Source organism: Myotis yumanensis, unplaced genomic scaffold (assembly GCF_028538775.1).
Source record: "Myotis yumanensis isolate MYYU_CA2020_CCGP unplaced genomic scaffold, mMyoYum1.0.hap1 SCAF_17, whole genome shotgun sequence".
Taxonomy (NCBI): Eukaryota; Metazoa; Chordata; class Mammalia; order Chiroptera; family Vespertilionidae; genus Myotis; species Myotis yumanensis.
The window spans coordinates 10,342,436-10,366,784 of NW_027223768.1; the positions used below are offsets into that span (position 1 = coordinate 10,342,436).

General features: G+C 46.6%; 1 protein-coding gene across 27 annotated transcripts in view; it reads right to left on the reverse strand.

Moving 5' to 3' along the window:
• The window catches only part of PDE4DIP (phosphodiesterase 4D interacting protein), a 162,782-nt gene that overhangs the window by 28,976 nt on the left and 109,457 nt on the right, over positions 1 to 24,349 (reverse strand). For 20 of the 27 annotated variants that reach the window (XR_011468624.1, XR_011468627.1, XR_011468623.1 and 17 more), the window contains 11 exons: positions 18,752 to 18,840; positions 13,515 to 13,747; positions 10,862 to 11,297; positions 9,601 to 9,793; positions 8,607 to 8,723; positions 7,468 to 7,996; positions 6,397 to 6,632; positions 5,394 to 5,445; positions 3,845 to 4,068; positions 3,103 to 3,255; positions 452 to 637 (listed from right to left, as the gene is read on the reverse strand). Coding sequence is in view for 23 of the 27 variants with exons in the window: in XM_070395847.1 (XP_070251948.1) it covers positions 452 to 637; positions 3,103 to 3,255; positions 3,845 to 4,068; positions 5,394 to 5,445; positions 6,397 to 6,632; positions 7,468 to 7,996; positions 8,607 to 8,723; positions 9,601 to 9,793; positions 10,862 to 11,297; positions 13,515 to 13,747; positions 18,752 to 18,840 (2,448 nt within the window). In the remaining 4 variants the exon portion in view is untranslated. Of the gene's footprint in view, positions 1 to 451; positions 638 to 3,102; positions 3,256 to 3,844; positions 4,069 to 5,393; positions 5,446 to 6,396; positions 6,633 to 7,467; positions 7,997 to 8,606; positions 8,724 to 9,600; positions 9,794 to 10,861; positions 11,298 to 13,514; positions 13,748 to 16,910; positions 17,250 to 18,751; positions 18,841 to 24,349 lie in introns of those variants that run through there. The other 7 variants (XM_070395852.1, XM_070395850.1, XM_070395867.1 and 4 more) reach the window with 2 other exon arrangements.

Below are 24,349 nucleotides of genomic sequence, written 5' to 3' on the forward strand. Positions count from 1 at the left end.
CCTCTACCTCCACCTTGTAGCCCCCACCTGAGGGTGTAAGGATCTGAACTCGACTAAAGGCATCTCACAGCAGGAGGGTGTATGGCCATGGAAAGGATCCCACGGAACGTGGCCATCTTTGTCACGGCCACTTCACCCTGCACAGGCAAGTGTGTCAGCAACGTGTCAGGCTTCGGCACACTTGGTGGGATTTCCCACTGACAGCAGTGGGAGAGCACCAGGACGAGGGCCTGGTGAGCTAGACGCCTGTTAACTGATGGGACACACACACCAGAAAGATAACAGTAAATACATTTCCAAAAAATGTTCAAAAAGCAAGCAGCGTTATCCCGCCATCGTCCCCTGGCCATGTGCACCCCTCGGCTTTTAGAAAACTGCCATCAAACCAAAGCCATGCAGAGCGACACGGGTGGGGCCGCCATCCGCAGGCTCGCATGCAGGAAGTGCTCACTTTCTCCCAGCTGCTTCTGCAGCATCTGCAGCTCCTGCTGAGCCTCGGCCAAGGAGACCGCGGGCCTCTCACAGCAGCCGAGGAGGGGAGGGCCAGTGGGGCGGAAAGGCAGGAAGTTGGGTGGAGCTGAGGGCAATGGTGCCTGCGGGAGGCTAACCCGAGTGGGTATGGAGGAAAAATGAAGGCCTAGAAACAGAAGGTCAGGGAGAAAGCAGAGACATCGTTAGAGAGAAAGGAATGAGTAAAAGATTGAGAAAGGTGAAACTGTCCCCTGAGCAGATGTCTCCTTGGGGAGTGACTCTCATTCATGGTGGTGCTGCCTGGAATGGCTAAGAGTGACCACAGCCACGGCCAAGGGTGAGCACTGCTCCCCAAGGCTGGTCTGGCTGACCGCCCCCTCCCCTGTCAGGGCCAACCTGCAGACATGGTCTATGTTCATCTTGAAAACAATTGGCTACACAAGGCAACGGTATTACCATAGCCAGGTGGCCGTAGCCCCACCCAGCATCCTGGGCACTGTCACAGCAGGCGCCAGTCCTTCCCCTGTGACAAGACTCGCCCCACACCCTGAACTCCTTTTTCTGAAAGCATTAGGGCTCACCCTGGGTTGGTTCAGGCCGGACTAGGACTGTGGGGAAATTTGCATTATGAATGCATGCAATTCAAGACTAATGGAAACATTTCAGAATCCTACATCAACACATTCCTTCACCGAGTGAAAAACAGGCTTCCTTCACCGAGTGAAAAACAGGCCTCCGTGCAGTGACATAGACACAGTGGCTCACACACCTGTCTGGGCATTTGCATCACTTGGGAAAAATTCTTAATACACACAGACTCTTGGGGCCCCAATGCAGACCCACTGCAACTCTGAGAATAGAGCTTGGAAATTTTCTTTTAAACAAATCTTCATAGTGATCACTATGCAGTTGATCTATAGATAGGTCATGAGGAACCCTGGGATTTTTGAATCTGTCTCCTCTTTCATAAAAACAGTTAGAGGGCCCTGGCCAGGTGGCTCAATTAGAGTGTTGTCCTGTACACCAAAAGGTGTGGGTTCCGTCCCTGGTCAGGGCACATACCTAGGCTGCAGTACGGAAGGCAACCAGTCAATATTCTCTCTCACATCGATGTTTCTCTTCCTCCTCCTCTCTAAAAACAATAAGCATATCCTCAGGTGAGGATTAAAAAACAAAACCAGGTACAGGGCAGGTAGCCCACAGAGGGAGCAGAAACCGAGACTGACCGTGGAGAATGTCTCACGTGGGAGAGAATGTCTACCTTCTACATCACACCACTGCCCGATGCTGACCCGGGACCAGAGCAGTCCTGCAAGGACACTGGGCTGCCAGTGACACCGCCCAGGCTCCTTTGGGAAGCTTCTGACTTAAAGTCCTGGCCTTCCGCCGTTTGACCCCAAGGCCTTTCCGCAGATGTCTACAGGCTAGGAGAGCAGATTTCCCATGAGTCCCTGGTCCGGCTGCTGCTCACTGTGACTGAGAAACCTGAGCCCAGCTCAGGAAGACTCGGCCATACCCTCTTCCTCAAGATTTTGGCTGACTTGTCCTCAGGAGAGATGGGGGCAACAGAAGGAAGCACTGTGCTTTCGGGGGGCACCTCTACACAAACCCAACCCCACCACAAACCACACTGCAGACAGCAGCGGGAGGGGAGGAGTGTCAGAAGCAAAGACTAGGTTTGCCTTTCCCTGCATGGCTGGTGCAGACCTGAGATTAACCAGGGCACCCCGGGCCACTACGCTGAGGCAGGTAAACGAAACGTAACCCTCCAATTGGCCTCAGGATACACACCATGTACATCTCAAGGACTGCCGACCCACTCAGAATCCCTGCTCACTTAAAGATTTAATATGGTAGAATCTTGTCTGAGGATTCTGAGGCCTCCCCAGCTAGGAAATGAGCAGCCCACGTACAGCAGAGGCTGCGGCACAGGTAAAACGGTAGTGTGTACAGGGGGCAGATGTGACTTTCCTTTTGTGCTTTGACTACTATAATACTGCAAGAAACATTGTGCCTCTTTGCTCCTCAGGGTGAAATGAGAGAAAGAAATGATATCTTTATTCAAAAATGATTACCCAGTCCTGGGTGGTGTGCTCAGTGGTTAGTTGTCGGCCTGCACATCAAAGGGCAGCAGGTTCGATTTCCAGTCAAGGGCACATACTGGGTGCAGGTTCAATCCCCTGGCCCAGGTGCGGGGGCATGTGTGGGAGGCAACCAATCAGTGTGTATCTCTCACATTGATGTCTCTCTCTTTCTCTCTCTCTCTCTCTCTCTCTCTCTCCTCCTCCTCCTCCTCCCCCCCATCCTCCCTCTCTTCCACTCTCTAAAAATCGATGGAAAAAATATCCTCATGTGAAGATTCATGAAAAATAAATAAAATAAGTGATTAGGCAACTATTGGTCAGAGTCTTTTGGTATGAAGCTCAAAGTCTGTTGTGATTGACTTATTTTTCTAAAATATTTCAAACAAAGAAAAGTCAGGCACAATTAATGAATTAGGATGGTCTCTTGATTTTTCCCAGGATTTGATGCAAATAAGCCCCTAACAATGGAAACATCTGTCTCTGAAGAAAAGCCAAACAGGCAGCTGGGGGAGAGGAGACGAAGCCCTGCCCGCTGACCGCTGCATACCTGGACGGGCCTGGGTGGCCTCCTGTGGGGGGTTCTGGGGAGCAGGCAGGCTGCTGGGGTTGCTGCTGGGCTCGGCCTTAACCCCCTGAGGCGCAGTGGTTGATGATGGTGTAGAAGACAGAACAGCAGAATGACTTGAGTGATGGATGGAATCTACAAAACCCACGAATGAAAGAAAATGTTTGATGATCTACAGAGAACTGGAGCCTGGCCTTATATTTAACCGGGTACCTGGGCAGCTCCAAGCACAGGCACTGTGAGCAGGGGTCATTTCCTCAGTACAGAGAGCTCCTTGGGGAGGCAAGCCAGCACAGAGGTGATACCGGGGCCCAGAGCCCTGAAACCATGAAAATGGCATCTCCAATGACACCAGGCCGGACCGGCAGCACCTGTGGGACGCTGTTCGGGAGCTGCCACTGATGCGATTGCTGCAGGAAGGACCAGCGGCCCCACCTTAAAGGAGGTCAGAGTCTGTGCTCATAGGCAGTGGGACAGAAACGCCGGCATGGTCTCATTCTCCCCTGTGGCTCGCCTGGGGTCTAACCTCATGCACATGCTGCCAGAGACCTGGTGCCACTGTAACTAGTAGAGTCAGGAGCAGAGCAAGGATCCTAACTCACTGGGCACTTGGTCCCAGAGCCGTGTTTAGCCTGATCCACACCAGGTGGATCTAGGAGGCTGGGTTATGGAGGGCTCCTCTTGGCCTACATAAAGCTGGAACCACTCAGAAAGTGGTGGCTACCTGGGTGGCCTGGCGAAGTCTTCTTCTCTTCATAGTGTGTGTCCTCGCTGGCTACGTCCATGTCGGAGCAGGCTTCCAGCTCCTCAGACAGGAAGGAGGAGCTGCTGGGTGAGCGGGGGGAGTCGGACAGGGCGCGGCTGCTGGAGGGTGAGAGGGACCGGGCGTCCAGCTTGGCCTGCAGGACCTCAATCACTTTCTCCTTCTCCTGCAGCTCTCTGCGGAGCCTGGTGGGGGAGGGAGGACAGCAGGTGAAATCAAGGTCCCCAGACCAGCAGGTCCTGACTGGACCACATGGGAAAAGCCACAGAAGTCAAGGGAACATTCCTGCAGAGAATAATGGAAGTGACCCATCTCTGATTAGGGGTGGGGAGCAGGTGGGGCGCAGAGGGAGGGGAAGCAATCGCTACCCAGGGCACTGGCCACACCATATGCTGAGGACTAGCGGGGACTGGGCCAGCCCTCTAAGGCACTACTGCCTAGAGCAGGGGTGGGCAAACTTTTTGACTCGAGGGCCACAATGGGTTCTTAAACTGGACCGGAGGGCCGGAACAAAAGCATGGATGGAGTGTTTGTGTGAACTAATATAAATTCAAAGTAAACATCATTACATAAAAGGGTACGGTCTTTTTTTTTTTAGTTTTATTCATTTCAAACGGGCCGGATCCAGCCCGCGGGCCGTAGTTTGCCCACGGCTGGCCTAGAGTATGGTCCCCACTATTGCTGCAGCCTGAGAACTGTTGGCTACTTGTCTCCAAGTAGACAGCACAGAATGGAAGGAAAGCATTGAGAGCCATATGGCAGCTTGACCTCGCCTTAACATCCAGGAGCAATATAGATGAAACCATCTGCATGACTGAGGTACAGACCACCTGTGTGTCTGGGATTAGAAGTGAAAATAAAGGCAAAAACAAAAGCACCCTGCCCTTCACCAGGGACATTTGGAGAAGCACCGTGCGGTCTAAAGCACACTCATGACACAAAGTGGCTCCAACTAGCAGCTACAACAAACTCTGAGCCCAGGTGTCATTGTGCATGATAAGGCTATTGCAGTGACTCACAGAAAGCTGGTGTCTGAGGCACTGAGCTTCCCAGGGACCCGCAATGTCTAGGCCTTTTTCACTAAGAACTGCAATATAATTCTTTTTTCCTTGGGAAATTGGGTGGCTAGGGACTAGCTGCCAACTCAACTGGGGGAGGTGGGGGAGAGTAAGCCAACTGGGCAAAAAGTACACCCTGGTCTTTAAGCACACAGCGGGAAGCAGAGAAGACCCTGGGGGTGCAAAACTCCTAAAACATGGTTAGTATACTTTTAATCAGATTGCCTCTAGGTTTCCAAGCCTGGAGAACAAATATGCAAATAGAAACCAACAGAATCATATCAAAAGAGAGTAAAGAATTAGGTTAAAGACAACAGTAAAGTGTTCCATGAATAAATGAATTAATTACAATCAACATTCCCTTCTCTACCCCCCGCCCACCCCTCCCCAATTTGTGAGCCATCCCTCAGGCCTCATTCCTGGTCCCTTTACCAGATCCCATGTGGAATTACCTGAGGGCCAGCGGCTCAAGTCCAGCTCGATCTTTCTCACTTTTATGATCCTCTGCAAACCAAATTCAGAAAAGAAACGGTAAAACAAACAGGTTCCACTTCACACATTACAAACGCAGGGGCCTACTTGTGTACGGAACGATTACTCTGTGTGTGTCCAGGGTGTGTGGGAGCATCATTCTGGGAGGCTTCAGATTCCGTCTTTAGGGAAGGGACCCGCCAGGCTTTCCTGAGCTCACCGCAGACCTTCCCTGGTCTGGTGATCCCCACCATGACTTCCTCTGCCCTAAATCTACGCAAACAAGTGTAAAAGGCATGTGCCCAGCTTCCCTCCGGAACAATCCAGCCTCCATGCCTGCCAAGCACTAACTCCCCGTTGTACGGCTTTCATGTAGAACCTACTCTTGCTCTGAGATGACGAACAGCCCTGTCCCACTTCGGCACCTGCTATCGGACGTGGGGCGTTTGGCCCCAAAGACTGATTCTGCTGTACCCAGGAAATTCTCTCTAAGCAAAGAGCTTCAATAATAACCAACTTTCCTAGCCCTTGCACTATGGCAATCGGTGCCTACACCATGTCCAAAAGGGCATGGTGCTTTAGCTATATTTGAATTAGTTTTGTGTGCAATACCATGCAATACATGAAGAAACACAGACACCAAAGAGATAAGTTATTTGCCCAAAGCAAGTTGATGGCAGCATCTAGGCCAGAGCTTGGGTCTTGAATTCTAAGTTCCGGGCTCTTTCCACTGTCATAAGGTCCTCTGAGCACCTCTCTTTCTTCCCCTCAGCACTGGATGGATGTAGCCTCCTTCCCAAAGGTCACATTCCATGAAGGATGACCTTTCTACAGTGTAACCGTGGCCTCTCCAACCCTGCGTGTGCCTCTGCGGTGCCTCCCACCTTTGTTACTCTAAGAGGCCTGATCTCGTAATGGCCCCCAGGGAATGAAGTGGAGGCTGAGCGTGACTGAGCGTGTCCCAAAGCCCTGTGGCCAGCTTACTGGTGCTGAGTTTGCTGGTGAGCCGCTCTGTCAGCTGGCTTCCCTGGGCAAGTTGCTCCCGGAAGCTCTGCCCCAGGTAGTAGTCAATGTCATTGCTCCTTAGGAGGTCCTCAAAAGACTTGACTGTATCTTTTGCATGCTGGGTGAGGAGATAACAGATACCTCTCCCTTCTCGTATTTTCTGGCGTAGGTAGGATAGTTCTCGAGCCTGATCCTGAATCAGGGAATCATATTTCCTAATGCAGGGAAGAGAAGGAAAGAGTAAGAATGAAGAAGAGGGAATGATAAGTTATAGGGGCTTCCATGGAGATTTCTGTGAGCACTTTTCTAAGGATCTCCCCACCAAGTGGAATTCTGGCACATAAACCAAAGGACGTATTTAAGAGTAAATTCTGCTCTGAAAGATTATTGCACCAAATAATTTATGCCACTTTCTTCCACTGTTTTATATATGCTAGTCATATGGCCCCAAAATGAATCATAAGGCTCTAGCTGGTTTGGCTCAATGGATAGAGCGTTGGCCTGTATACTGAAGGGTCTGGGTTTGATTCCCGTCAAGGGCACACATGCTGGGTTGCGAGCTTGATCCCCAGTCGGGGGCGTGCAGAAGGCAGCCAATTGATGATTCTTTCTCATTGTTGATGTTTCTATCTCTCCCTCTCCCTTCCTCTCTGAAATCAATATATACACACACATATACACTCACACACATATATATATATTTTTTAAAAAGTAAGGAAACAGACTCAGAAAGACTAGATAGGTTACACAGCTAGTGAGTACCAGAGCCAGGATTCAAACTCAGGCAGCCTACCTACAGTCTTACTATTACACTGTGCCCACTGTCACTTTCCTAATACATTCCCAGGAGGAAATCCCAGAGACCTGGTATTGCCCATTTGGGGCCGCCACCCAATGCCCTGGATGCCTCCCAGTCCTTTCTTCAGACTTGGTCGACCACTGAAATAAGTGCCCTGCTGGGTTTTCCCTTCCACCTGCCTGGCTACCCTACTGCAAGCACAAACTCCGCCATCCTCTATCTGATAAGGGTCCGAGGAACGCCCTCCTTACCCAGGCCACGAGGCTGATCTCAGCTCCTCGGCCAGCTTCCCTTCCAGTCCGGACTTCGGGAGCTGGGCCTCCAGCTGGGACACCCTCTGAATCAGACTCTCCAGGTCCTTCTTAGCCTGAAGGCCTGGGGAATAGAAAGCCCCAGTGCCATCAGACAACCACCCCTCGTCCTCATCAGTGACACTATGAGGTGAAGACCCCTCGAGGGTGTCAACGGCCTTTAGCTTGCGGGGTCTCTCCAGACTGGACGAGTAGTCGCTGGTGACGGAGAGAGACCGAACCCGGCTCTTGAGGTTTTGAATGATCTTGTTGGCGGTCTGCAGCTGGGCCTTCAGATCTTTGATGTCCTTCCGGAGGACAGAGATGTCTTCGGACTTTCCATATGCCTGGAACTCCTCCTGCTTCCCCAGCTGGCTCTCCAAGGGCTTCCTCTTGGGGGGGCCGGCCAGGGTCGAGCCCAGGCGCTCCTGCTGAGAGCACAGCCCCTCCATGAGGACTGTTTCCCTGGGGCTGTCCTGCTCCTCGCACTCTGGGAAAAGACAAAGCCGCCTTCCTGAGTAAAGCTGGACATGCTCCATAGCCTCGCCCTTCAGGGGAGATAGTGTGGTCACAAGGACAATGGTAGAGTAACATTTGAAGCAGTTCTTTATTCAGCCCTGGCATGGGACTAGCATTCAAATACAGTATTACTGTCCTCACAACAGCCCTGCAAGTCAGTGTGGCCTCCCTCTGTTTTACAAAGTGTTTTCTCTCCTCTTTTAGATTGCACGTTGGTGGGTATCCCTACAATCAAAGTCCTTTTATAGTAGAAATACAATTTTTTAACTTATGGTTTGCATATTCCCCAAAGCTCATTTGGTCTTTTCACTACTAAGTAAGCCTTAGCATTTTTCCCTATAATAATCAGTTGGCTAGAACAGTGTTTTCTTTAAAGTAGTATGCTGGAAACTACGTCTAGGAATTCAAACTCACGCTCGGCTTCATCTGGGGTAAGAGTTTTCATCCAAACTTCCTGTCCCTCTCTGGTCCTGTGTCCTCTTCAGTTTACAACACCCCCTCACCCTCCTCCTCATCAGGTGTGGGACTGGCGAAAAGCACCCAGATGTGAAGGCTGAATGGGGAGGGGAGGTGAGCCTTACCTGGGCTGGTGCTCTCCTCCCGCTCAGCCTCATTCTCACTCCGGCCACAGGTCTCGTAGCCCAGGTCCTGGAGGTCCACCTGAACCTGCTTGCTGTCCTGCTTCACCAAGGATTCACCTGTTTGAGAGACAGAAGGTATCTCACTTACTCGGTGGCACACACGCTGGCCTTTGGAGGCGGGAAGTCAGATCCAGGGTGGGATATACCCTTCTTTGGACTCATGGAGTGGAAGAGACCACCCTCTCCAGGCAGCACAACTTCCCTCCACCAGGGTGAGCCATTGTTTGCCACTGATGATCTCACCAACGTTGACCCAGACGTAGTTGGGACCAGACATCGTTAGACGGCAGATATTGCATACTCTCATCCCTAGGAACCCCAGTGAAACTAGCAAGTGCCTTAGCCACAGAAGCTCAGGAAATACCTGAATGACACTGAACTAACTTAGAATCCCAAGACATCTAGCTCTGCACTGTCCAATATGGTAGCTACTAGCCACATGTGACTATTTGGTGTTAAATTAGTTAAAGTTAAAGAAAAGGTAAACCTCCCAAGATGAACTAGCCCCATTTCATTTGCTCAATAACCACTCGTGACACAGACAGAGAACACTTCTGTCACTGCAGCGCCTTCTGCTGGAAAGCACTGATTCTAGACCCACAGTGATGATATATTTTGGAAGAATCGGACGTGGTGCCGAGGAACAGCAGAGAAACTATCAGTATGTGCTGAGTGAGGCAAGGCCGTGTGCTGACCACATCAGAGGTCATCAAACCCAGCTGTTAGTTCACTGCCTCCCTAACTCACTGCCAACTGCTTTATCCATCCCTTCTTCTCTGCCACCTGCAAATTAAAGTTAAATACCCTCCTCTACGACGCTAGGACCATGGTCAGGGGTAAGTCTGTTTCAAGGTTGGGGAAGACATGAAGTCCGCAAGGCATGTGGCTTCTCAGGGGGAAGACAGACCCTTGGTGGCGGAAACACAGGACTTACTGAGCATGAGCCTGAACTTCTCCAGCTGACTAGCCTGGGCTGACACAGTGGCTTCCGCTACCAGCAGCTTCTCCTGCAGATCCTGATAGCGCTGCCTGCACTGCGCCAGCTGGGAGCGCAGGTGCTGGGTGGGTCTTGGGAGGCTCAATTCCGACGGTGGCCCAGGGTCACAGGCTTGGGGCTGGTCATCCAGCTGTGAAGAGGAGCCAGCACAGGGAAGTGAAGGGATCGGGGTGGTCTGAGGTCAGCCCCAGGAGCAAGGCCCACTTCTCCTCTAAGCCCCATGGACTTTACTCAAGTGTCTGCCACAGCCCTGCTCATGCCATTTGGCAGCATCTTGCTTTCCAGATGGAGCCTGGGGAGCTGGGATAATGTTTTATTCACCTCGGGATCTACAGCACATGGCACGGGGCCAACCGAGTCTTCAGAGGAGCCCTCAGTAAATGTTTGTTCAACGGTTGGAAAGAGAAGGGGCAGAAACCTCCACTCATCTGCCCCTGCATTCCTGCCTCGGTTGTCCTTTCTGAATCCTCAGGGTTCTCCATTTTTTCTTCATCCTCAGCACAGTCCCTCCCCTTTAAAAGGAGCCTGCTAACCCCTCTGAGACCCAGCCACAGACCCCTGGGAGGAGCTGTGATGAAAATGGCAGGGGCGGGCGGTGACGGGAAGTGGAGGAGGGGATGGGGTGATAAATGGTGATGGACAGAGACTTGACTTGGGCTGGTGATCACACAATGCAGTGTACAGATGCTGTGCTGTGGAATTGTGCATCTGAAACCTGTATAATTTTGTTAACCAGCGTTACCCTAATAAATTCAATAAGAAGGGGGAGAGGAAATGGCAGTGATAAGGAAAAGATGTCATTACACACCGCCTGTCTGGGCTGCCTTACAACCCTGTGCACCGCTACACTGCCTCCTATTGCAGTGAACTGCTTCTGTCCAGCTCTCCCTCCATACTGAGTCCCTGGAGGACAGAGACCAGGTCGTGTTGCCTGCTGCCAATACCTAGTATGTTACTAGAAAATTAGGCACTCAAGATACATTTCTGGGAAATTAATTACTTGAGAAATATTTATGGCATAATGTTGCAAAAGCCTTCCTAAGCCTGGATGTGTGAGGACTATTATGACCACTGCCTGTGGTCAAAGGTGCCCTTCCCTTAGTCCCTCTGGACCCACAAGGCAGAGCTGCTTAAGGAAGAAACTGACAACTCCAGCCCTTCTCCAAAGGCCTTTCATTCCATGTAATCCCACACTTACTTGGTGGGCATCCACTGCAAGGGCAGCCCCAAGGTCAAGGCTCTGGGGTCTGGGGCGGGGCCTCCCGGTCACGCCCTCCTCTTCTTGGCCTTGATGCTTCCCAGGAGAACACACTGGCTCCGTGTTCATTCTGTCGATCTCCCTGGCCAGGTGCACAAGGAGCTCTGGACTCAGCTTGCTATTCCCTTCCTTGCTGCTCAGCACCAGCTGTTCCTTGAGGAGGTTGATGATGTTGTGGGCATTCTTCAGTTTTCTCTGGAGCTTTCTGAACTCAGCCTGAAGGCTCTTCTCATTCAGACCCCCTTTGGCCACGACCGTCTCCACCATCGCCTCGCCCTTCTCCTTGTCCTTCTCCATCTCCCATCCATCAGACATTGCTTCTCCCATCTGCTCTTTCAGCTCTGCGTTCTCAAGGCAAAGGCTCAGCATGGTGTTTCTGCAGGGAACATACACCATCAGGGGCCAAGTCTGGTCTTGGCCCGAGTTCCTGAAATCCCCCTTACCCACATCTCAGTCCATCGTAGACTCAGAGACACCCCAGAGCATGAAGTAACTTCTGAGACCTATAACAACACTCTTATTCTATAGACAAGAAAACCAACGCTCAGGAAGAGTCTTGCCTCATTAAAAATCTTGGACTTAAGCACCTGGTTTTGTTGTCTTTACCCAGCCACACAGCCTCATGTTCTAATTTTTAATGGCCCCTGGAATACACCATTAAGAAAAAAAACATAAAGACCTAGCCTGGGACACATTTATTGTCATGCATTCTACAGTTCTCTTAATTAGCATCAGTCAGTTTTCAACTACTGGATGAGAAATTGGGACCTAGGAACATGGCAGAAATAAATAATGCAAATCAGAACTTCAAACACACTACGGAATTAATTGCTTCATGACTCCTGTGATAGGAGACCATTTTCATGAGAGCAGAAGTCTGTCTTGTTCACTCCGTGCCTCAGAGCCTCCACATTAAACATTCGCATTTGCAGGAGAAATAAAATGGACTCAACAAATAATTTTGACCAAGACATTCTAGATCCACCTTTTCCTTCCACCAAATCCTTTTGTAGGGTTGGTGGAAGCAATAAAAAGCATAGCTTTAACAAGGTAATTCACTTAAGTAGGCAATTCACTTAACCTCTCTGAGTCTCCGTCTTCTTTTATATAAAACTAGAGGCCCGATGCATGAAATTTGTGCATGGGTAGGGTCTCTAGGCCTGGCCAGTGATCAGGGCCAATCGGGGCCTTCCTTCCCCAGCTGCCAGCTGGCAGCTGGGTCTTTCCTTCATTCCACGCCGCCCCCTGGTGGTCAGCGCACGTCATAACGAGCGGTCAAACTCCCGGTCTCTCAGTCAAATTCCCAAGGGGAAACTTTGCATATTAGCCTTTTATATATATAGATAAGGATCACAGCAGTGACCTAGTGGAGTTCTTGGATGCTTCAATGAAATTACATGTGTGTGTGGTTAGCTGAGGGTCTGCCGTGGACAAGTCATCTAATTCTGCTGTACAGCTGCAGCCCTGCGAAGACTAACATCAGAATCCTATGAAGTGCTTTAGGGCTGAGGCCTAGGAATTTACATTTCTACTTAAGTTCCACAGGTGCTTCTTACGTGTGCCAAATTGAGAACTGCTGGGTAGAAGAGGCAAAGAAAATAAGTAATTCACAACTTGAAGCATCGCCAGCTGGCTATGCTTCTAGATTGAATTTCTTAGAATCCTGAAGTCTTGGAACCAACAGAAGAGCTTGTCTAATATGAATGAAGGAAGAAAATGCTTTAGGACATGGACTCAGATACACTGTCTATGAGAGTGTTTCCTCAATGGAGACAAAGGGAGCTGTAATTTACCAAAATGGAGGTGTAAGAAGGAGATAAAGGGCACGTGTATGGTATAGGAAAGAATATTTAATATTCTAACTTTATGCTTTGGGGAAAATCCTATTGTTTTCACAATAATGAAAGCCAAAACTCAGCAAAATCATCTCAAGAGATAGGCTAAGAATTTCATAAATTCTATCTGCTACAAGATCAGCCAATCTTAAAGTTGGGTAGAGAGTTAAACAAATCAGAGTGTCAGGTCAGTAACTCTGTCAGGGGAAAGGAAAATAATCCATAAAAATATGTACATATGGTTTGATTGTAGGTTCAACTGTAGGATCAAAAGAGATATACTGTTCTTACCTATGACGGCTCAACTAAGTTTACATATAACATATTTTAAGTAAAACATATATATATATATATATGTAATATATTTTATTGATTTCAGAGAGCAAGGGAGAGGGAGGAAGAGATAGAAACATCAATGATGAGAATCATTGATCGGCTGTCTCCCTCACACCCCCTACTGGGGATCGAGCCTGCAACCCAGGCACGTGCCCTTGACTGGAATTGAACCTGGGATGCTACTGTCCTCAGGCTAGGGCAGTAAAACACATTTTAACAAGTAGAATCAAGGGAAGAAATCACCATTATCCAGTATTATGCACTTTTCTCTAAAGGACTTGTAGAAACATAAACAAATGGAGCCTGGGATGGGGACCAAGAAGCCCCATGGCAGGGGCAGATGCCTTGGCTGCAGCAAGGCAAGTCCCTCGGTTATGGTGGCCTCTCCATTGGCCGGCTCCCCGGTCTGGGGGTTGTCCTACCTGATGTGGGCCACAGAGGAGAATCCTGCTTCCTCGATTTGAGCCTTCAGCTCCTTCAGTTCCCCCTCGGCTTTCCTCTTCTCCTCGAGGTGCTGGTGGACCTCAGCTCTCAGGTGGAGCATTTCCTCCTGAAGACCCCTGCTACTCCCCGCTCCTGTCGGGGTCGGAGGGCAGAGAGACATGTTCTGGCTCTCCACAGCTGCCAGACTCTTCTCCAAAGCCACTTTGATGAGCTGAAAGAAAATCATGATTTAAAGAAGTCAGGCCATTAAAGAGGATCCAAGAGGAACATCAGATCTCAAGGGTATCCTCGAATGGGAACAAAAAAGGGCAGACCTAGAGTGAGCGCCTTCCAAGGCCTTCCTCAGCCAGAAGGGCCCTGGAGACTGGTTTGGGTGGGGAGGACACACCCAGGGAGCAGGGAGAATTGTTGCCATGGGCAGGAAGAGGAGATTCCAGAGGTGGGTGAGAAAAACAAAAACACAAAAGCATATAATAAAGAAATAAAAATTCGAACAAAGGAGGTTTAAACAGGACTGGAAAGTATGCGTGCTGTGATTTTCCTCCTGAAGGGGCTGAGTCCCCTGAATCTTCTCACAAGTCAGGAAGTTTCATCAGCTCCATGACCCTGGAGTCTGACTGGGAAGATCAAGGCTCGAGACACCAGCGCTCAAATCCTCAGACTGTGCCTATAACTCAGACTCCAAAGAGGATGATCAAGAGGGAGAGCTCAGGGTGCTGGGCAGTCAGGAGTCAGTGACAGAATCAGAATACGGATGGGACTGCAGGTAAGACACAGCAAGCTGAATTTCATTGGCTGCAGGAGAACCACACCCCACAAGTACTGAGAAGCTACAGTGAGGCCACCTGCCAGCAGCTAAGTTAACTTGTTGGTTAATCACCCTTGTGCTGATGCTGCGGGTGAAACTCTCTCTGCAAATCTAAGCGGAAACAACTTCCCAACTCCCCACCTCCCCTTTCTTTTAGGATACTCTTGACATTACTCCTCAATGTTTCAACTAAAGTGGATTGGATGGTTTTTCCTCAAATGAGAGTTTTTAACTTTTAGACATCCTTAATTTTCATCTTGGGCTCCTCTCCAGTTCCCCCCATGCATTTAAAAGTGTAGAAAACAAATTTGAGTATGATAATCAACTTAGTTAATGACTAATTATTTTAGTACAAGAATTTGCCTGAACATCCAGTATTAATCATACATCTCAATGTCATCTTGACTTCTGTTTCCTCTCAATTTTGACCTCCCAATTTCCCACCTCTCCCCATAGCTATTTCTTGGTCATATTATTTGTCATCTTGTATCTCTATAAATATGACTTGTCTCTATAAATTGTACTTGTTACTTATAACTTCATTCTGGCTGTACAAATCATTTCCCAATGATCAAAGTCATTAATATATTTATGTGCATCTCCATAAACCATATAGTGGGGTTGTGATTAGGGATACGTTGCAGAATTAATTAAATGCTTTATTCCTTCATTCAGGTCACAAATATGTTGAACAGAACAGAGTCCAGAGGAGTGTAAATAGATCAATGATCGATAGAGCTGCTTGGCTTGGCACAAAGCCATTGACTTTTGCTTTTGACTCCATGACAGAGCATAGTAAGTTAGGCTGCAGGTATATGGTGGGGTTGACTCATGACATGTATGTGCAATGGTGATTAGGAGCATAGCATTTGGGATTGTGAAGGGATGCACATCCATGTCAAAGATGAAAGAGATGAGCAAAAACAATTGCTCATTTCCTAGGCATCCAATCCCCTCTGGGATTGTGAGCCTGAGATTTGGGAAGTTCTGAGATGTCTGCCTCTATGCCTCTGCTGCCAAACTGGGTGAGACTGGTGACCACCCCTGCATGTGCCACAAGGCACTTGGGACAAAATAAAGGAAGGGGGACTGGATAAAACCACGTTTGAAAGTTTATAACCTCAGCCCTCGTTCGAACTATGTGACATCTTTTTATGTAAACTCTTTGCAACTAACTGAATGTTGCATCGGCTTTTAATATGGGTGAAACATCCGTTTTCTTTCTTTTTAATTGATTTCAGAGAGGAAGGGAGAGGGAGAGAGAGGTAGAATCATCAATGATGAGAATCATTGATCGTCGGCCTCCTGCACGCCCCCTACTGGAGCCCACAATACGGGCATGTGTCCTTGACCAGAATTGAACCCAGGATCCTTCAGTCCACAGGCCAGCGCTCTACCCACTGAGCAAAACCAGCTAGGGCAACATTTGTTCTTTTCTAAACCTTAAAGGTTCCTTCTGCTTAAAAATAATGTCTGACTTTAATGATAGCCACCTATTTTTAAATGTACCTTCTGGATGTATATATTTTTCTATTGATTTAAATATACCCATTTTATTTAAATACAAAATTAGACCCATGGAATATTAACACTAAAAGGGACCATAAAGTCCATCTGGTTTAATTTCCCACTATAAAATGAGAAAAGAGAGATCTGATTTGTTCCCAGGATGATTTGGGTTTCATATTTTCAGGTCAAAGGAAGCTTACTTTGGCTAATTTGTCTTTAAATCTTAAATACAAATGCATGAAAGTTAATATTTCCTCCCTCCCCCAATAAAGCCCCAAGTATGTGTGGTGGTAGTATAAATCCTTTAAGTCTATTGTTAATTGTATCTCTTATAGCTTTTTTTTCCCCCCCCTCCCCCATTTTCTAATTCATCTGTTCTATTACGTCAGGGTATAACTCAACTTTTGTGTGTGCTGGATTTCCATTAACCCCATGCAGGTTTACATGCAGCTCTGATCTCTTGTTTGAAGAGAGTTGTGTTGCTTTTACCTTATTGCTTCACATCTCTCATAATGTAAATCAGTTCTCTGATAGCATTAGGGGCATTAAAACTATTCTTTTCTCAAGTTCATCACACTAAGTCTACTCATTTTTCTCTCCTTTGATTTTAATCTTGGTTCTTGATTAATTTTTTTCCATTGCAAAAGTTCAAAGAAGAAAGATAATAATTGATTATGCTAGTTTCTTTCCCAGGAATTTCCTAGGTATTTATTATAGATTTTACATTTGATTGAGACTGGAAATTACCACCATGGCTGGACCTGAGACTTCCTGAGGTGGGTGAGTTCATACATAAGGATAAAGCTACTTGCTGTAGCCAAAAGGTGGTTCTTGCCTTGGAAGAAACACAAAGTTGGGTGTGTTTGTTAGGGGACTTGTGTGTATGCCTGAGGTAGGAAGGAAGCTTTGTGTCAAGAACAAAGCCAACCTTCTAAGGACACAACTAGAAGAAGCTCAGAACCTAATTTCAACGGCCTATTTCCCTGGATACAAACAAACACATTTTTGAGAATCTGGACACAAAACAGTTATGGCAAAACAAGCTTTATTTAATTTGTGGCAGAAGAGTCACACCCTCAAGCTCCAGAAAAGTTGAAGTAAATTTACAATGATTTCACACACCTCTTTACTCCAAACCGAAGATTAGAGTTTCAAGAAAAGGTGATGGAAAGCAAAATGGTGCTTTCGCAAGATATCCTTCATCCAATAGGTATATACTTTGTCAATCACGAGCCAAGCCCCAATCCAAAGATTTTTTAACCCATAATTTATTATCTCCTATGCCAAGTAATAGGGAAGATGTTGCAAGAAAAATACAAATGCCCCAGTGTAAAGGTTTACTTCAGGGTTGAACTGACCTTCTCAGAATGTGCTCTGGTCATTGTCTCCATGCAGACTATAGGAAAGAAGGTTAAGGAAGAAATGACTTTACTAACCAGTTTGCCTACAACTGAGAATTAGAATGAAGGACTTCTCAGAACCTGGCTCTTGTCTTATGTGTCTCTTGTTCATTTATTCTAAAGTCAATCCTTCCCACAGTAGCAATAACCTGCTGACATCCCAATATGTCTGTCTTAGGGTGGACATTTGGTCATCCTGAAGAGCCCTCTCACTCACCCAGAGTCCTCAGTGAAATCAGGAAGTGAGAGGCAGAGGGACCAGTGCAAAGGGGCTGTGGGGTACATAAGTAAAGTTACAAGCATTGGCTAGGAGGACTCAGAAGAAGCTGTTAAAGTAAAATGGTCAGTAGAGCTCAAGCAGAAACTCAAGGGGAAAGTAAGGGTCAGGTATGTCTAGAGCAATAAAGAGAGGATCTTGATAGAAGGTAAATAATCTGTGTTGAGGACTTGAGATATTCCAGACAACTACTCATGTCAAGAACCAAAGACTGTGCCAAATCCTGCAAGAGTTGGGGATTGCTCCCTTGGGCTCTTCTTGTTGGTTTATTAGATGTCTCCTCTTTTTCTTGTGCGGATGTACAGGCAGACTCAGAAAGCCTCATTTCCCCTATAGTTTCCCTAATACCCCCAAGAAAGTTATCACTGGAAATACCCAGCTGCTTCTGCAAGAAGGACAAATAACAAAAATCCACTTTCTCCTTAAGTCACGGGCATGGTCCATGTAGGAGATGTGATGGCTAAATGTCACTGGGCAAGGTGGAGACACAAAGGAGTACCAGTGAGTGCTAGGGATCACTACTGGTGACTTAATCTCTGAGGTCCAGGCCATTACATTCTTGAGCTTGAGAATATGCTGGTTATTTCATCATTGATGGTTGGTGAGAACAGTGGGTCAGCCTTGGGTTCCAAGTTGAGGTTTGACAGGGGCTTGCTCTTGAAGTGCCATCTCTTGGTCACTGATGTGCCATGACCTGGGTGGTTTGTCAGATTTCCCAACAAAGTTCTCTTTTGTATGATGAGATTTCACTGAGAATGATTCAATCCTCTTAGACTTTCTCAAAGAGCACTCTCCCAAAGCAGGTCGCGGGCCCTGCCACCTCCCCAAGTAGCCCTTCTTTGACTCTCTGTCTTCAGTGGTGTGTTTCAGTTACAAAAGCCCAAAAGGGAAAGTGTCTGTGGTCTTGTTATAAGTAAAAATTCTCCTGGAGCTACAGCTATAGATGGTACATAGGGACAAAGGCCGGTGAAGGGGCAGAGAGAGCAGGGGTAAGAGACAGGAGGAGTAAAAACAAAAGAGTGTATTGGAGAGAAAAATGGAGTGAAGATAGAGGTTGGCAAAGTGGCTGGGAAGCTCAGGGAGGGAAGGGAGAAGACTGGGAAGTGGTTTATATAAAAAGAGAGCTTCTCACGCTCGGTCCACAAGAGCTGCAGGAAAGCACCAGACCCCAAAGAGTTACGAGTCTTCCACCCTGGGACCCAGAACCTGACTCAGACTTACTTGCTGGTGGCTGTTGTGTGCAGCCTCCTCCTCAATGCTGTCAGTGAACTCGGTGCTCGCATCTTCGGTGTCATCCCCTGCAGCTGCACCTGGAAATAAGTCCAAAAGAGAAAGGTGATTCCCTTCACAGGTGGCTTCCAGACGGCAGCTAAAATGTCACTCCTTTTGCCATCTGCCTCTGATTTCTTCCCTTCCCCATATGCATGGGTCCCTAGCCAGCAGGGCTGACAGGAAAGGCAGAACTGACGTGCCAAATCTGTAGAAAAGCCTTCTCACTATATCACTGGTATTTTCTTACTAACATTCAAGCTTATGCCTCAAAACATAAGCTGGCTTTGATTGCACAGACCTGTACCTAAGGGGCCCACTGTCAGGGTGGTTACCCTTTCACTTATTTCCACAAAGTCTGAATTACAACCTCCCCCCACACCCCGGTTCTGCCTCTGACTGGCTATGTAACAAGTTTCTCTTCTGTAACATGGGCCCAGCATGACTACCCTTTTCCCCACCACTGAGTGTGGACAGGGTCCCCGATTTTCTGGGGACTAGGGCAGTCCTGCTCCTCTCATACTTTTCCGTCACTGGGATCAGCTGTGCATGGGGTGACAATCTCTCTGAGGAAGCCTCCTCTAGGGGCCCTGTGTCCTACAGAAGCTCAGGTCTAGTCAAGGCCCAAGGCACAGGTATTTCTTAATTCTTTAACAACCCCCATCCCATCTCTCAGACTCTTGCTCAATGCCAACATCCATTGCCTGAAGGGTTCTTGCACTGCTTTTTCCAAATGGGATTTAATCCACATTTTCATTCCCCAAAGATGGACATGGTTGCCCTAGGGCACAAGCATCTATGCCCTGCACTAAGGGACAAGGAGCTGCAGTTGGTGGTCTGGGCAAAGGTCTAGAGCTGTACTGAGCAATAGACTTTCTGCAACTCTATGTCTGCACTGCCCAACATGGTAGACACTGGTCACATGTGAGTGGCTACTGAGCACTGGAAATATGGCTAGGGTGACTGAGGAACTGGAATTTTAATTTAAAATAGCTTAACTTAAATTAAAATTCAAACATGTAGCTAGTGGCTGCCATACTGGACAGTACAAACCTAGGACAATTCTTCCTCTTCACATGTTAGATTAAGACTATCTATCCATTCAATTTCAGATTAAGGCCTATGGCCCACATTACAGATTTCTTCTGAAAGTGTAGGAATTTATAGTGGTTAATTCATTTGAACACCAAAGAAAATCTACCTTGACACTCTCTGGCTCTTACAGAACCTGCCCAAGTTAGAGAACCTAGAGATCTACTTGTGACCCTGACCTTGGCAACCAACCTGGTTAAAACTCTTCTGACCTCTGAGTAGTAACCTGGGCCTCGAAGAGATTTGGTGGCGTGTCCAAGGTTCTGACAAGAAGACAAGTGTCTGAACTTCATGAGGCAGCTCACTGTTCCTTCTAATGACAAGTCAGATCTGTACCTTTGTTTCTTCAAGACTCAAGACCCTGCTTCTGAGCTCAGACATCCCTGGATGAAAGGCCTTGCGTGAATAACGAGCATTCAGTACCATCTGCAGAGGAGGTGAATGGGGAGGGTCACACCCGCATCCCATCTCGGCATCTGCAAGTTCATGCCAGATGTTTGCAATGGTCTGGGCCAATCTCATTAAAGTCCAAAAAGGTAGTAGGCATGTTGTTCTAACAGCTTCATCTTAGGATTCACTCACTGATCTTCACCGTGAATGTTGTGTTATCTTTGGATCAAGGCAGTACCTGTTCAATAAAGCCCTACTTACAAGGGACTTCTACCACTCAACATCTTTGGAGTCCCCTGGAGGACAGTGCACAATAGGCATTTCCATTACTTAATCTTTTAAACCAGCCCCAGAACATCTGGCTCAGGACACTGGTGGTGTAGAGTGAATGAACACACTCCCTAAGCTTTGGCTGTTTTGGAAATTCACTAAATTCAGGATGCTAAATCACTTGAGGACATCTGTATCATATATAGGGTGTCTCCCCCACCCCCAAAAAATGTACGCACATACTTTGAATAATTATTAAGGCAGTTTGTTAAAATACATTTTAAAAAATTGAACTACCAGCTATTAAAGTGTGTATACATTTTTTTGGGACACCCTGTATTATGCTTACTATCAATTTTTTTTTCTGTACAACAGTACAAATCAGAATCTTTATTTTCTCCTGCCAAGAAAAATGAATTGCCCCACTCAGTGGCAGATTAAGAAACACACTTTTCATGGTTCCTACTGTTGAGCATTGGGCTAGAGAATGACCCTGTGACTGAAGAAAGCTCAGCTCTGTGAGGTCAGGATCCTCATCCCCACACCATTTTTGGTGAGTTATGTAGCCATTCTGGGCTTACATCCCAAGGTGATTCCAGACTAGGTTTCAGGAGTAAGGTTTAATGGGGAATCAGAATAGGTGGTTGTCACTGGTTTTGAAAGTTTTTGTCTAACTTTCTGTCCTCCACTTACCTCTGCCACCTTCCTGATGCCACATCCACCTTTCTAGATAATGCTGTCTCTTTAATTCACTCAGGAGCAGGATACCACAGTTTTGAACTCATTAGGAATTAAAGGGAGACCAAGCAAGAATGCCCATTTCATCCCAACACTCCACTACACAGGGGTTTTACTTTCCTTAATGTTTATTTATTTATGTATGTATTTATTTATTTTTAAGCTAGTTTATAGTCCCTATATTTCCTCCAGGACAGTGTTAAGTGCTGCTCAGCCTTTCACCAACTTGAATTAGAATGCAGAAAGCTTTTTAGTGTTAGAGTGGGGTGGAATAAAAAAAATTATAGAGAATATTGGGATGAATGTTATCCTACACAAGGTCCTACATGTTTTACACATTAGACATCCCTCTTTCCGTTACCTTCTGGTTTTGTTTTTTTTAAAATAATGACAATAAAAGAACTACTTTTGTACAAAATACCCCTTTCTAAGCTTTTACAAGGCAACAAAGCACTATCTTCAAAACTAACTTGGAATACTTTAAATTTCTAATTTAAAGGTGCTATGTTTTGTATTAATAAACCTACTACTTATTTCTCATGAATGTGAAATAAAATAGTCTGTCACCTTTAGAATCTCTGAAAGCTAAGAATCTGTTCATTCAGATTTAACTTGCTTCTCCTTCTCCAGGGTTAAGTTTCATGTGTTAGATTGAAATTTTTATTAAAAACTGTTGAGGCTTCAGTAATAGTTCTCAAGTTGTGATTCCTGCAAGTTTCTAGGCTCTGAAACACACATACTGAAGTGTTACCAAAACCTTCCTTTTTAGATTTAGAAAATTATTTTCTGCCAGCGATCTGATGATAAAGTATACAGAAATAAAGCAAACCTCTAAAATACTATACAATCCTTGGCAAAATTTTAATTATTATGCAAATATATATATTATCAATGAGGCAAAACTCATGCATTTGTGGTGCTTTTTAAATAGCAGATGGCTATAATTATTAAGAACAGGGGCTCTGGAGCCAGAATGTCTAGGTTAGATTTCTGCTTCTGTCATTAGTTATGTGACTTCAGGCAAGTCACAGCCTTTCCGTATCTCAATTATCTCAGCAGTTAACCCTGTTAACTAGGGTTAATAATGACACCCACTCCCTAGTTGTGCACTTTAAAGGGTTTGCTGCGTTTGAAAGTGCTTAGAACGGTGCTTGGCATATGGCGTGTACCACTAAATATTGCCCTTAAACATTACTGTCTTATTATTGTTGGTAAACTAAAGTGGCCCAAGGTTAGGTAACCAGCAGAGGGAAACTTTATACCTGTGATTAACTGGATCTGGATTGAATCTATTGCATGTCTGTGTGTTTCCCCAAACAAGAGGCTGGAAATCACACTTGGTTCTCCCTGCTTCCCAGAACCGTTGAAAGAACACAGTTGTAAGTAAATAGAATGAGCTCTTTTGAGTGACAGGTGCTTCATACACCGGGTTCATCATCATCAAATTCTAGCTGCCCTCAAACTCCATCAGGCACGAATAAGCCTTAGAGGGAAAGCCATGAAGTGTTATTTTAATTCTGCAGTAACGAGCCCAAACTGGTTGCACACAACCAGTTTCCCCCAACTCTAGAGTCATTACTGATTTCCCTTCCAGCCATTTATATGGGACCAGCAGAAAAAGAGTAACATTTTCCCATATGGTTACTCAGGATACGGGACTCACATCTGACTATTTTGAAAGAAGATTCAAAGAGCTAAACACTTCACAGCATGAACAAGTTGGCGGTGCCAAGCGCCCGGCTGTTCTTCCCTTGCTGCCAGGCTGCTGAGCCGGGTCCTCTGGGCCCATCTCACTTTCACTTCTGGGCACCCTGCCAAGGGCTCATTACGAGGAGTCACATGTTCACATCATGAACCAGCTACTGCAGGCTCAGGTATTATGATGCACTATGAGAGAATCAAAGGAAACCGCTCGCCTATCGAACGCGACAATTTCACCTGCATCCACTCCCCTCTGGACCATAAGAAAACTTTAAGAGTTCATATAGTCCTCCATAAACTTCTGCCGAGAAATAAAGTTCTCTAACTGGTCAGATTCTGATCTTAGAACAGAAGTAGGTAGAAAACTGTTGTCTTTGGTCAAGCCCCCTCAGGGTGTATCTTTGTCTTTAAATTGCAACCTCTCTTAAGTCGCTACCAGCTTGTCCTTGATTCAGAAAGCAACTTTCTCAGTGCTTAAGCTTCTACCATGTCAAGGAATTCTTCCTGCTCATGGTCTCTCTCTTTCCACGCAAAGGACATGGGAAGCAGGACTTTCCAGGAACCTTTATGGGGACAGCACCACCCACCATAAGAACTGGCTCCTCACATCTCCATCCCTCTTCCTACTACTCTCCTTCAGTGAGGAGAGCAAGAAAGGGTTTTTAAGGTACAATAGTCCATTTCTGTTTCTGCAGGGAATTCAAGGCTGTCCCTTAGGCTCACTTCTTTGAAAGCAGAAAAATTCAGGTTCCTTCCTCTTCCTCCCTTTAGTTAAATAAACGCAAAGGCATTCATTCACTCACACCAGAGCCTTACTCTGACTTGGAGTTTTAGTACAACGGTCAACAGACTGATTCTCCTATAAGGAAAAAAAAAAGATATGAGCTTTCTCTTTTTTTTTTTTCTTCTCTTAAACCTTTTAAAAATGAAACCAATAGTTACTGTTTGGCCTTGGATACTTTTATTGATCAGTAACAACTTTTTTGTGTGTCTCAACTCAAGTGGCTGAAATTCTAATACTTATATGTAAAAAAAAAAAAAGTACACCCTCCACGTCAGCACAGATGTTAACACAGGTTAGCACAGCACAGGGCCATGAAGACATGCACTTCCTGAGGAAAATACACGGACTGGGAAATAGACCTGGAAATAATCTAATGCCAAGTTACTGGGTCATCTAACATGTCACTTCCTCCTTCATTTAAATAGTCTGAATCAGTTTCATTTTTCTCAAAAGCCTTAGGAGCAAACTTTTAAGCGATGAAAATAAAGCTGTTTTTATTATCAAACTGCCACTACTTCGTGGAAACAAATTCATGATTTGTAAAACATACCTGTATACACAGGTGCAGCTTGAGA